This window comes from Chrysemys picta, chromosome 15, assembly GCF_011386835.1.
Source record: "Chrysemys picta bellii isolate R12L10 chromosome 15, ASM1138683v2, whole genome shotgun sequence".
Classification (NCBI taxonomy): domain Eukaryota; kingdom Metazoa; phylum Chordata; order Testudines; family Emydidae; genus Chrysemys; species Chrysemys picta.
The window spans coordinates 31184333-31196948 of record NC_088805.1 but is presented as its reverse complement, the minus strand read 5'-3'; the positions used below and the strand labels follow the sequence as shown (position 1 = coordinate 31196948).

Genomic DNA, 12616 nt, shown 5'->3' with positions numbered 1-12616 from the left:
TTTTGAACTTATGTAAGCTGAGAAGAGCTACTGCTACTAGGGTTTGAAGTCACAAGATGCTAACTCCCTGTAATACACAATGGGTCTCCACTAGCACAATGTGGGAATCTCCCAATACAATTGAATGCACTAGCCTCAAGTAAATACATGTGGAATCTGAGTTGCCTAAACATCATTGTCCATTAGAGTAGATGTTTTAAGCAAGACAGCTGCCCCAACTTAAAGTAACTACTGCTATGAACATTTTAACTGTTGAGCTTAGTCACATTGCTACCTTCTATTACAGTGAAATCTACTTTAAAAAAATAAATGAGAAGATTAACCCACGACTCTCTGTGGGGTGAAAGTACTGGATAAACTTGATGAATTTTAGGTAGCAGTTGCTCCTATTTCATGTTTTCCTTTTAAAAAAACACATCATGGCAAGATTAGATTTTTACAATAGAGGATGCAAAGCTCCAGGTACACAGCAAGACTCAGACTAGCACTAACCATCTCTTTCCATGGGCTTTACGGAACTACAGCCCTACCTCACTCCATGTCCTGTGTACTTACCAAGCCTGAGACCCTAACACCCAAACCAGGGATTTCACACTGGTTCCTAACGTGGTAGTGGGGTCAAAACATCTAACTTACCATTGTTTTGTTTATAGCTATGTTATAGCACATGAAAACTCAACTGGCCCTCCTAGTGCAGTTGAGTAGATTAGTAGGAAGAGGTAGGTTGAAGCAACAGCCAACCCCCCACTCCTGTACAGGCTGAAGCTCTGATTCTAATAGCAGAGACGAGCTGTAATGTCACTGAAGAGCTCTGAACCTCATTACAAAGGTACAGTTTGGGGGAGGGGCAGAGAATCACTTCTTGGTTTAGCATCCTCTTCTAGTCTGGGAAGAAGGGTGAGCTAGCTTTTTTTTAAAGAAAAGCCCCACTTTCAAAGAACTAGGAGTGTCTAATTTCAAGCCAGTGCCATCCATTGTTAAGGCCAGTACTGCATTGTTCAGTAGATAACTGGTCACAAGCACATCCAATGCAGGGATCTCTTTTTGAAAATGAGATTGTGTGAGAACTTCAAATAGAGTAAATCTAAAACACAAGTAAATCTTTATTGAAGTCTTTAGAGTCCTAGAGCCTAAATGAAACTTCTGTCAAGGATTGACACACTGTAGCACTACAATTCTCACCAACACTGTTTTACAACGCATGGGGATAAGGAAGTACAGGAGGGATTTCTGAGCAAACATTACTTAGGGTTAATATAAAAAGCATGACACTAAAGAAACCCTTTCCGCTATAAACAGCAACAGTCAGTGGTTTAGTATCATTGATTCAACGAGGTTGCGTTAATCAAGAATACATGCAGCTATTTTAAAGCTTTCTGTATATTTACTCTTCCATCACTGTTTTTCCTGGTTGATGTGTAGTTGGAGAGTCGACTTTGCCTTACATGCTACATCATGTCACTTCACAGCTTCTAAACACTGGAAGCAGCTGGAACGGTGTAGAGCCGTCTCCACAATTAGGATAGTATTTTCAAGTAAAGCTCCATTGGCCTACCTCTGCTGCTACTGCATTCAAGGGAAATTTGACCTTGACTTCAATGGGAGAATTTGGCTGAATGCTTTTGAAAACTTCGACCTTCATTTGCACTGAGCACATCTCCATCAGCTTCAGGGACTATTCCTGACAATTTCATGACAATAGCACCTTGATTCTTGGTTTTGAAATATTCCACAACAGCCTGATCTTTTTTAAGAGGCACATAGCCTGCAACATTGAGTCCTTCATACTGCTGCTATGATGCTCACACCTCAGAACTTAAGGGCAACCCTTCTCAGGTCCAAGCTGTTTTTGGACGACCACGGGGCTGGAAGAAAGTCAATAGCAAGAAGTACCATAAGAAATTAAATGCCCAGGCACGTAATACTCAAGGTGCTGGCCCCTTAGTGGACAAGCTGCAGCTGGTAGTTCTGGTTTATACATGTTCTATTAACAGCCAAGACAACACCCTTCATGAAAAGCCATCAGTGACTTGGATAGTCACTTCTCCAAAGAAAATCAGAGTGCCAAGCAATGAGAGGGTGTCAAAGGTTACCATCACTGCTGGTAAAGGGATAAGAATGAAGCCACTCTGCCATATCATCTAGAATTAGAAGCCAGCTGGCATGGGACAGGTTTTTTTCTGGGCATGTAAGAAACTTTCCAAAGCCAGTTTGTCAAATGCAGCATTCCTGCTGCCAGAATACTAACGGGCTCCTGCTTCTTTTGCAGCTTTTTTTGGATTCTTGGGCAGAGAAGGAGATGTTGGGAGCAGCTCTCTGAATCACCTGGTGATAGCCACACCCTAGTGCCTGGACTGAGAACTAGGGATATACTTTGAGGCAATTGTGAAAGATCTTGCTTTAAAAGACTCATAAAATGACTATCTGCAAAAGACAGGAAACGGGCAATGCCTGAGACAACACCACAGCAATCGGAACCTTCCAGGGACAGTGGGGGAGAGGCAGTGAACTTACTCTGCCAGCAGTCACTGCCCCTGAGCAATGACAGAACAGAACGTTTTTAGGTGTGAAACCTTTGCCCACCTCAGGAGCAGCTCCGAGTTTTCCTGATGAAGAGGAACTGTGCTCAGTGGCAATTGCTGGTTACTCTCTGCTGCATGCTGACTTCCACTGTCAAACACCATGAACTAGCTGGGGTGGAAAGTTAGCGTGGGCAACATGCATGATTTCATTGGGTCCTGCTCCTTACCTTACTGGGATAGCCCCGCTCAGTCATGCGCTTGGCCTCTTGCCGCACTAACTCCTCACAGTGCTGCTCTGCCAGCCTTGCTTCCTCCTCCTCCTCTTTCTGGCGCTGTAACTCTTCCTGCTCTTGCCGGCGACGCTCTGTAAGCTGAGTATTTTTAAAGATAAGCCATTAAAGTGAGATCACAGGCAGAGACCCAAACTAAACAAAGAGGGGGAAGGTCAGGACTCAAGAGGCTTGAATCAGTGTCAGATCCATCTTAGTTAATTGGATACTTTAGTATGGGGGTGGGAGGTTACCTGACTAAGTACCAGTTACAGCTGCTGGCGCATGTACTCTACCTTTGCTAGCAAAATTGGGAAAGTTTCCGAGAATCTTGTTCTGACACTAAGGAATTCAAGAGCATTTTTCCATGCACTAAAAATCTAGCAAAAATGGGTAAACAAAGGAGATTTGCTAACAGCATCCTAATGACCTGGGGTGCAAGTTTGATGAAGACCTGGGCTCTACCTGGGACTCCAGCTCTTGTTTGCGAGCGGTTTTTAGTTCCTCTTCTTCCTCTCTCTCTCGACGAGTTAGCTCTTTTGCCTCCTCAAGCTCTCTAATCAGTTGTTCCCGGTATTTTACACATTCCTCCTGGGCATGTCGATTTAGCTCCATCTTCTCTTGGATCTGACACAGTCTGCCTGCAAGGACCTGTTTGGAGTCAGACGGGGGATGAAGGGAAGAAATAGGGTAAATAGAAAGAAAGGGGCCAGACTCAGAAACCAAACTAAGCAGATCTTTATCTAGACAGTTAACCCGGGTCTCAGAAAATACACTGGGCCAGCAGAAAAGCCCATCCCCCAGCACAGCGCTAACCAGCATGCCTTACTGAGCCGCTACTATGTATTCTATGTAAATATACACCAGTGTGAAAGTCCCTCTTTCAGCCAGCAGAGTAATCGCTGTAGAGAAGGCACCACCTCATTCATCAGTCTGTCTCTGGCCTTCCTCTCTCTCTCCCATTCTTCTTCTCTTTTTTCCCACACTTGTTTAGCTTCTTCCCTAAAGGAGAGAGAGAGAGAGTTGATCTCCAGCATTATTGTTTGCAATAACGAGAGACAGGAACAGAGAAGCTTTCAATACATTATTTCCTGCAGCCTCTCTAGTTTACATGTGTATGCAGAGAACCGCAGGAAAGCAATTTGTCTGTTATAAACCTTATGCTCAGGAGTGCTCCTGCCTCCGATAGGGATGGGAAACCAGGGCCCTGGCAGAAAATATAGTTTGCAAAGCTTCTCTTCCCCAACAGCATGTCTAGTAAGGAAAGTTCCTGTGCGGCCTGACTTGTCTGGGCATGAAGTATCATACCGATGCCTCTAGCTTTCGCTGAGCCAAATTCTGCTCCCACTCACCCCCCATGGAAACTTTTTGAAGTCAGTGGGGTTACAGTGGATTCTCTTTCAACTTCCATCTCTCTTGAGAAACAAAGGAAACAACACACAACTTTAGAAGTCATACGTAGGCCCCAAAGCCCATTGGCTGGATGATCAAATGCTGATTTTAAGTTCTTGTCAGAAAAGTCTGACTAGAATCATGATGTGGATGGGCACGGATTGGACTTGTTCACGGTTGCCAATCCATTACTTCTAAAAATAGTTGCTCCCTGTTTATTAACTCTAGTACTAGTTGCAGCAAGAGAAAGACGGATTATGGAATCACTCCCATCAAGGAGAAGGAACCAGAAGGTCTTGATGCTTTTCAGCCAAAAGAACTGGGTCCTTTCACCTTAATATCCTTGTTACCTCCACATTGTGACTGGATGGCTAAACCATTCAACATAAAAGATGGAAAGTAGAAAAGGACCTAAAACCCACCCCTACTTCTGTTACACAGGACTCTGTGTAATCAGCCTTTCCTTCTAAAACTGCAAGACTAACTAGGAAGCCAGGAAGAAGATGGCTTCTATTTGTCCCTTCCTCACCTGTGTGTATCAACAAAGTAACATTTACAGAGTTCTACCAACCTAGAAGAGAGGATGTTCTTAAAGGGAATCATTCATCACATTTAAACTCTCTCCAGCCAGCATGTCAGACTCACCTAAAAATGGTCTCCAGTTCTGCCTCTCGTGCCTTTTCTAAGTGGAGCTGCTCCTCAATTACATGCTTCATCCAGGCAGCATCTGCAGCAGCCCGCTCCCGTCTAGCAGAGTGGAGGCGTTGATCCTCATCTTCCTTCTCTAGAAGGGCTAATAGTATTTGCCTGTCCATCTCCTAGAGAAAAGCCAGAAAAGTCAGTCTCTCTCACACACACACACACACAGAGCAGGTTTTCAAACCAGGCCGCAAGTAAATTCTCAATGTGCACAATCATGCTAATGTCAAGACTGATCACAGACTGGAAGCTCATAACATATCCTCAGCACCACTCCTAATTTCCTCTTGCCCTAATGCCACCAGGGGGAGATGGAAGGAGCTTGGTATGGCTCTGGACAGACAAGAGATACGCAAACGAAGTAATCAACATGTAGAAACAGCAGTTTTTAGTGCAAGATGACTGTACTACATAAAATAGTTAAGTGATCTCTGGTCTTGGCTTACCAGCTCCTGTTGTATCTGCTGTGCACGTCTCTTTAGTTGGGCATTATACTGATGTCTCAAAAAGCGACTAGGAAAAGAAAAAAAAGAGAGGATACAAAACCAGACTAGCTCCAAAGTCCCATGTTCTCTTTTAGCAACATTCAGAAAAGCAAACCATGACTAGTACCATCTATAAGCATTGGTGGGGGGGGGGGTGGAAACCATTCTTACTGCGTTAGTGCAATTTTTTTTCTATGTCTATTTAAAGTGCTAGCCCATCCACTGCTCTGGATTTTCCAGACATACAATATTAAGTAATTAACATATACAGCCCACAGTGACACTGACAATATCCCCATATACAGTAAGTAAGTGGTACCATGGACACAGGAATGGCTTTCTCCCAGCACCCACAGCACTGAACTATACCATATCATACCCAAGCTCCAACTTTTTCCTGCATGCTTCCATTTGCTTCCTCTCTTCTTCCAGCTCCTCCAGCTCCCATTGCTGTTTTAGTAAATTCTCTTGCTCTTTCTTCAGTTTTGTTGCCTGTTATAAAAGGAATAGCATTTCAGGGAGCTAAGGCCTCCAACTTCCCCATCCATTCTCAGATCCTTTATAGTTGTTGCAGGAGGGCAAAAGCAGCACAGAGAACCAGTTACACAGCACAATCTTTTATTTTCCCATCAACACTGGAGTAGCATCTGCAATTCTCTTTATCCAGCACTACCATTAGAACAGGGTAAGTTCTTCAGGATGTACTTTCCAATACAACAACCATGCCCACTGAAGCAGCTTCTGACTCAATGACTCGTTGGTCCTCGTTGACAGAGCAGAAGCCCTAAAGCCTGATCCTGAGAGTTCCGGTGGGAAATAAGGAGAAGGGAAGAAGATAAAATCCTCCCTGACCTGGAAGTGTTCTCAGGTATTGGCAGCTAGCAACATGAAGCACTTTGAGACAAATTCCTTCCAGCAGGAGGCTGGCCCCCCACCTCAGAAGTGAAGCTCTGTACCTGTGATTGTGGCAGGTTTTACTGCCAGCAGTGGGATGAGTTCTAAGAAGAACTAGACTCCTTTTTGGGTATGGTCAATATCCCACACTAATCTCACTCTTGCCTTAATGTGTTAGAATATTGGAGACATAACTAGGAACTCCTGTTGGAAAAAAGCCTTCAGGCTGCAAGCTACCATGCTTGGTGAGGTTCCTAAAACAACCCTCCTTTCTCTGAGGCAACAGATGCAATTGCGGTGCTCAAGTACTTAAGGAGGAACACATGAAGGCCCAGGGTTAAATCTCACTGAAAAGTACCAACACGCAGGTAGAAAATAAGAAGCCATTGTTAGCAGAAGCCACGTCATATCCAATTAGAACGACTGGCCCTCCTGCTTCACCTCAGTGTTGAGAAACAAATTCAGCCAGAATCATAACATTGGTCTGACCTCTCCCTTCTAGGATTCCAGAACAAACTCACTGCTCTGGTATCTCCCACCTGGACTGGAGGCTATCCAGTGCACTCTGCTTCAGATGAGGGGAAACTAAATGGTTACCTCCATCTCCCGGAACTTCAGTTCTTCCATTTGTTGCAGTAACACCTCAGCTAGTTTCTTCTCTTCCAGCCGCCTCTTTTCTTCCTCTTGTTTCATTCTTTCCAGTGCCTCCCTTCGGGCAAGTTCATATTCATTTTCATACCGTCTTTTTTCTTCTCTTTCAGTTGCTTCTTGCTGATTGAGCCCAAACAAAACATTTAACGTAATAACTGTAATTCAATATCAAATCACATGTATTTCAACTAATAGGGTGTTTTATACAAATATTCTAACATTTTAAAAGCCTGATTTTCAAACATGCAGAGCACCCAGTGAGCCCCTGGATTCCAACTGGAAATGAAGGTACTCAACATTTTTTTAAATTAGTTCAAAGCCTTACGCACCTCCAAAGAGATCAAAGAGACAATGCTGAAATGGAGCCCTCTTTATTTGAAATAATGTTTATATCTGTGTGATGCTGACAGACCAGGTGCCAACTCATGCTAAGGCCCCCAGGCTTCACTGAATACTGACAAATACATAGATGGAAACCAGTCTGGCTCACCTGCGTGTTACTATTGTTAATATAGACAGAGTTATAAGAATGTGTTCAGACTTTATGAAATGCTTGTAGGATGCTGCATGTATTCAGCTTATGTCGGTACCCCATGTTAGAAGGTAATATTAAAGTGTGTGCTCTGTAATTATAAAAGGGTTTGCTCTACAACTGTAAATCCGCAGTCTGTAGAGAAGCATTAACAAGTGTGAAATACTAATATACCGCAAGAGGTGTGATCTCCTGCCCAACAAAAGACCTGTAGATGCCAGACAATCCACTGGACATCAGTGGACAAAAGACTTTGTTGATTGCTCCCCATGAAGAGGAGACAGGCTATAGTTTGAATAAAAATCCACGTCAAGAAGAAATTGTTATCCCTAGGCTGGTTGGACTTCAGGGAGACGCAACACTTCACAGTATAAGCATGAGATCCCCAGCTGTTTAGCTGGGTAAGCCCTAAAGGACAGATAGAACCTGCACATTACCTCAGTGTCTGTTACTTTTTGGAACCTAAGATTATAACTCATGTGTGTGTGTGTGTTTACCTACTTTAACCTAATAACTCTTATTTCCTTTTCTCAGTTAGTAAACCTTTAGTTTATTATAGGATTGGCTACAAGCATTGTCTTTGGTGAGAAACCTAAGGTACAAATGACCTGGGGTGACTGGGAGTAACCTGAATATTATTGAGATTTTTTTGGTGTAAAGATCCATCTATCATATGGCAAGATAAACCAGAGTGCCCCAAGGGACGGTCTGTGACTCCATGTTAAGGCTGTTCTAGTGCCTGAGGAGTTCACACTTGATACTTGATTGGTGAAATTTAATTATAGAACATACAAACAAGGGCACAAATTCCAAATTGGCTGTAACTGTCTGCCCTGTAGTTAGCACCCATGTCCGTGAGCCACTCCAGGAAGCTTGACAATCTGTACTTTCACTGCCAACATAGCCATCTGCTGTGGGCTGCCTTCAGACTAACCGAAGAGTTAGATAAGACCTTGCTTATTTCAATATCTGAAACTGTTAAGTTTGACAAAGTTTAGTTTGTGGTGTAGGAACAAGTTCTTGAAGATGTGCTCACATGGGTACTGCATTTAGGTCTCTTAGGTTGGAACAGTGCCCTTGGTGCCACAACAAATCATGCAATTTATTTAGTCTACTAAGCAATGCCGCTGATTTTATATTACCAGGAAAACAAACCAGAAATAGAGCCAGAAAGGAGATTGATATAGTTGCCTGACAGAGAAGATGAGGCAGAATTAAATTGCAAGATCCCATCTTCATATAAAACAGTGAGGCACCACTATACATTCACTCACAACTGAGCAGAAGAGAGTATTTGGCAGTCCCTGCCACCTCTGACAACACTAATATCTATACACAGGAGGTGGAAGGCTTGAAAGTCTCTACAGAAAGCAAGGTTTCCCAGCGGGAGGTCAGATAAAATGAGCATTCCTCTCCCCAACCCCAAAGAAACCTAAATAGTGTCTGCTCTTACAGTTCAGCACTCCTCCCACAGCTAAGAGGTACCAGTATGACTTAGAGTGGTGATTCTCAAACTGTGGGTCAGGACCCCAAATTGGGTTGCAAATCCATTCTAATGGGATCATCATGGCTAGCATTAGACTTGCTGGGGCCCAGAGCCCAAGCCCCACCGCCTGGGGCCAAAGCCCAAGCCCTGGGTGGCGGGGCTCAGGCTACAGGCCCCCCCTCCTGAAGTCATATCGTAATTTTTGTTGTCAGAAGGGGATCACGGTGCAATGAAGTTTGAGAAACCCCGGCTTAGAGCAATCCTAGCATACCTGCTTCTTTTCTGTGAGCTGATCGCCCCAAACGTCTATCACATGCTTCTTGTGGAGCTCTGACTCAATCTGAAGAAGGGAACATAGAGATCATCAGAAAATCAAGTGGTGCAGTCCAGTCTCCCATTCTGTACTATGTCATATGAAACAGGCTCTAAAACTATGAGGTGGATTGCCATAGGTCTGCAGACAGGGAGAAATAACTAACTAGTAAACATTGCATTCCCAGGCAACTGTCTGTTCTGGGGTAGCCCACAGTGCAGTAGCAGAATCCTCTGAGCTTGGCTATATCAGGGAGATTCTCAGCCTTCAGAAGAGGAGACTAAATGACCACCTGTCTCAGGTGAGATGCTGGTGAACCTCTTTGGCCAAGGAAGGTTAGATAGTAGGCTCCACAGAGTCCTGATACACCCCTACCTATGCCATAGAAGTCACTGCTAAGGACCACAGAGGTCACTGCAGCCTGGAACACTGAGCAGCAGAATTCCTTCCAGCAGATTTGCCCACCACCCCAGAAGTGAGCCTTTATACTAGTGGTTATGGCGTGTTTTACAGCCAGCAGTGGGATGCTCTTTCTACCAAGAGCAATTGGTACAGCCTTCCTCAGCCCCTGCTAGCCCTAGGACTCACGTAGCAATTCCAATCACAGGACTAGTTGGGAATAATCACAAATGTTAAAGAATACAGCAATAAGCAGGCAGAATGGAGGACCAGCGGAACAAAAGCTAAGAAAGCACTTTAGTGGTACAGGATACAATTTTCAAAAGAATCAAAGTCCCTTAAGAAGTTCTGTCCCATTGACTTCCAAAGGGACTTTGATGCTTTTGAAAATTGTATCCGCTAAGCCTATAGTACAAGGCAAGAGCCAAGTATCTGAGAATCTTGCTCTCTGTCTAGTTTCTTGCACTGGCACCAACCTCACCTCACAAGGAGGTGCTTCTACTTTAGTGATTGCATTTGAGGGTCTGCAGTCAGTGGAATAAAGAGGTTTCTGATTATTTGGAAGAGTGCATGCCTCTGGAGTGATGATACAGAACTCTTACGTAGTTGAACTATTTTTCTTGGCTTGACATCTGTTACTTCATTTTAAAAAAATCTAAAACCTGATTTAGTACACTCAGAACATTAGTGAAGTGAGTAATTATCACCTCTCGGAGTTTGGTATTGTTCTTCTTCCAGTGTTCATACAGCAGCTCTTCAGCAACCTATCAACAAAACGTGAGTCAGATCGCATCAGAGTAGATCAAATGTTAACAGATATTACAATCTCCCAAAACATCTGTTAAGTATGATCAGGGTTGGGAAATACAGCACTAGACAATCCCCCCAGACAGCTAGTGAATACATCTTTGGAATGTTACCAGATCCATTTTTTTTTAAATGGATTAAAAAACACTCAGTTTAAATCAAAGGGACTGGCCATCCCATCAGCATGTCAGGAACATATACTATTGTAACTATATGGGGGGAGGGGAATTATTCTTATTAAGGCTTAATCCTCCAATAAGAGGCTAAACCCCAGAATTTTTAGACATATTACTGGATAGAATTATATGGCATCTCTCCTCCAGGGGACTCTCCAAATGCTTTGCAAACTGTCTATTTAAGGATTGACTCACCCACCAGTGACATGCAGCCAATTCATGGTTCAGTTTGGCAGCCACCCATGGAAGTAGCAACAGGAGGGAAAGTGAAGAATGACTTCCCCAGTTAAAACTGCTGCAGCAATATAAACGAGGCTGAATATAATTAGTCAGGATCTCAAGGATAGCACCCCAGCTCTTACAGAAAGTGCTGAGGGATCTTCAATAGCAAGAAGAAGTCAAGACTAGTTCTTCCTCTCATGTTGTTTGACACTCAGGCCAAAACAGGTATTTAGAAATCACGAGTTCCCTTTCCTGCAGGACACAGAATGAGGCAGACACAGGGGACGCTTATTTCTCTAATCAAGTTTTAAATCAAAGAGAGACTTACCCTCGGCCCCAGGTGTGAGAGGGACAGAAGGGCACCCCAGCTCAGCCTACACATACTCACACCTCAGACCACTTCTCACAAGTTACCTTTTTCCGACGCTCTTCTCTAGCAGATTTCAAATCTTCACTTCTCTCTCTGATCTTGTTCAGCTCGGACTCCTCGTTCAGTCTCAGCTCCCTGAGTTCAGCTGTTAGCAATTCTCGCTCCTCATACAAAAGTTTCCTAAGTTGTTCTCGTCTATGCTCCAAGCTGATTTTTTTTTCCTCTTTCATTTTCTCACAGTGATATGCATTCATGCTACCCAAGACACACAACGGAAGAGAGGATTAAGCATCCTGCTAGCCCAGAAACACAGGACACATGGCAGTGGGGCCCTGTGTCAGTCTAATGACACAGACCACTTGCTGTTCCAAAAACCTTCTCAGTTAACCAGACTAAGAACAAAACTGGAGCTGCCAGTGTCCGCTGCCTCCCATACCAGGGCATGCCCAAGTCCTTCTGCCCTCGTTACGGGCACGATGGAGATGCCCCAAGGCCTAATCCCAGAGGCCCTTGAACAGCGGTTCTCAAACTTTCGTACCGGTGACCCCTTTCACACAGCAGCCTCTGAGTGCGCCCCCCCCCTTAAAATGTAAAAACACTGTTTAATATCTTTAACCCCATTAGAAACGCTGGAGGCAAGGCGGGGGTTGGGGTGGAGGCTGGCAGCTCGCGACCCCCACGCTGAGACCCCCCGGCCCACCGCCCTGGTGACGGGGAGCCCCGCGGCCCGCCGGCGGAGTCTCACCTCTGCTGATAGGAGCGGCGCGAGCTCCACTGGCTCTGTTTGGAGCTGCAGACCCCGGACTGTTTGAAATAGCGGCTGTTCCGCTCCCATTGCTGCCGCCAACGGGCCTCCTGGTCGCGCTGCCGCACGATCTGCTTCTCCAGCGCTCTGCTCCGGCTGGGCCAGCAGGCGGGCAGCGTAGGCAACGCCATCGGCCCGGCTCCGCCTCCGAGGGTCGGCCCCGCACTCCCCGGGGTGGGCGAGGGGAGGCTCGTGCCCCCGGGCGAGATGCAGCCACCGGCTGCGGGGCCCGAGGCGCTGCTGGGCTGCCCCCGAGGGGCCTTGACCGACCGAGCCCGCGGAGCGGCACCGGGTGAAGGGAGGACTCCCTCCGAGCGGCGCCCGCCGGGCAAACAGTAACGGCTTCAGCACTTCCGGCCTCCGCCGCGCCGCACCATGGCAACGCTTCCGGGCGGGGCTACGGGCTCCTTCGAGGGACACGCTGTCCCTGAGCGCCCAATGAGGCGAGACCCCGCCCTCTCCGCTCCGGTCCCTGCTGTGCGCGCGGGCAGTGTCCCCAGCTGACCCGTGCAAACCGCCTCCACCAGTCTGTGCACGCACACATTCCCACTCAGACCCTCTGTGCTCACACACGTTTGCACGCACACATTCCCA

At 45.7% G+C, this 12616-nt stretch overlaps 1 protein-coding gene across 2 annotated transcripts; it reads right to left on the bottom strand.

Moving 5' to 3' along the window:
* Positions 1-1085: 1085 nt before the first annotated feature.
* Positions 1086-12365, bottom strand: TCHP (trichoplein keratin filament binding). 2 transcript variants are annotated; one of them, XR_010592933.1, is made up of 12 exons: positions 11963-12297; positions 11262-11472; positions 10350-10406; positions 9202-9270; positions 6859-7032; positions 5747-5859; positions 5329-5395; positions 4829-5001; positions 3656-3793; positions 3257-3442; positions 2750-2893; positions 1086-1865 (listed from the first exon to the last, which is right to left on the bottom strand). XR_010592933.1 is itself a non-coding variant. In XM_008163648.4 (12 exons), exons 1-12 carry the CDS (start codon positions 12151-12153, stop codon positions 1833-1835), a joined length of 1500 nt encoding a protein of 499 aa, XP_008161870.2. In that variant the 5' UTR covers positions 12154-12365; the 3' UTR covers positions 1086-1832. The 2 variants fall into 2 exon arrangements, 1 of the variants encoding a protein (XP_008161870.2); XM_008163648.4 differs by having other exon boundaries at positions 3712-3793; positions 11963-12365.
* Between the last annotated feature and the right edge of the window lie 251 nt (positions 12366-12616).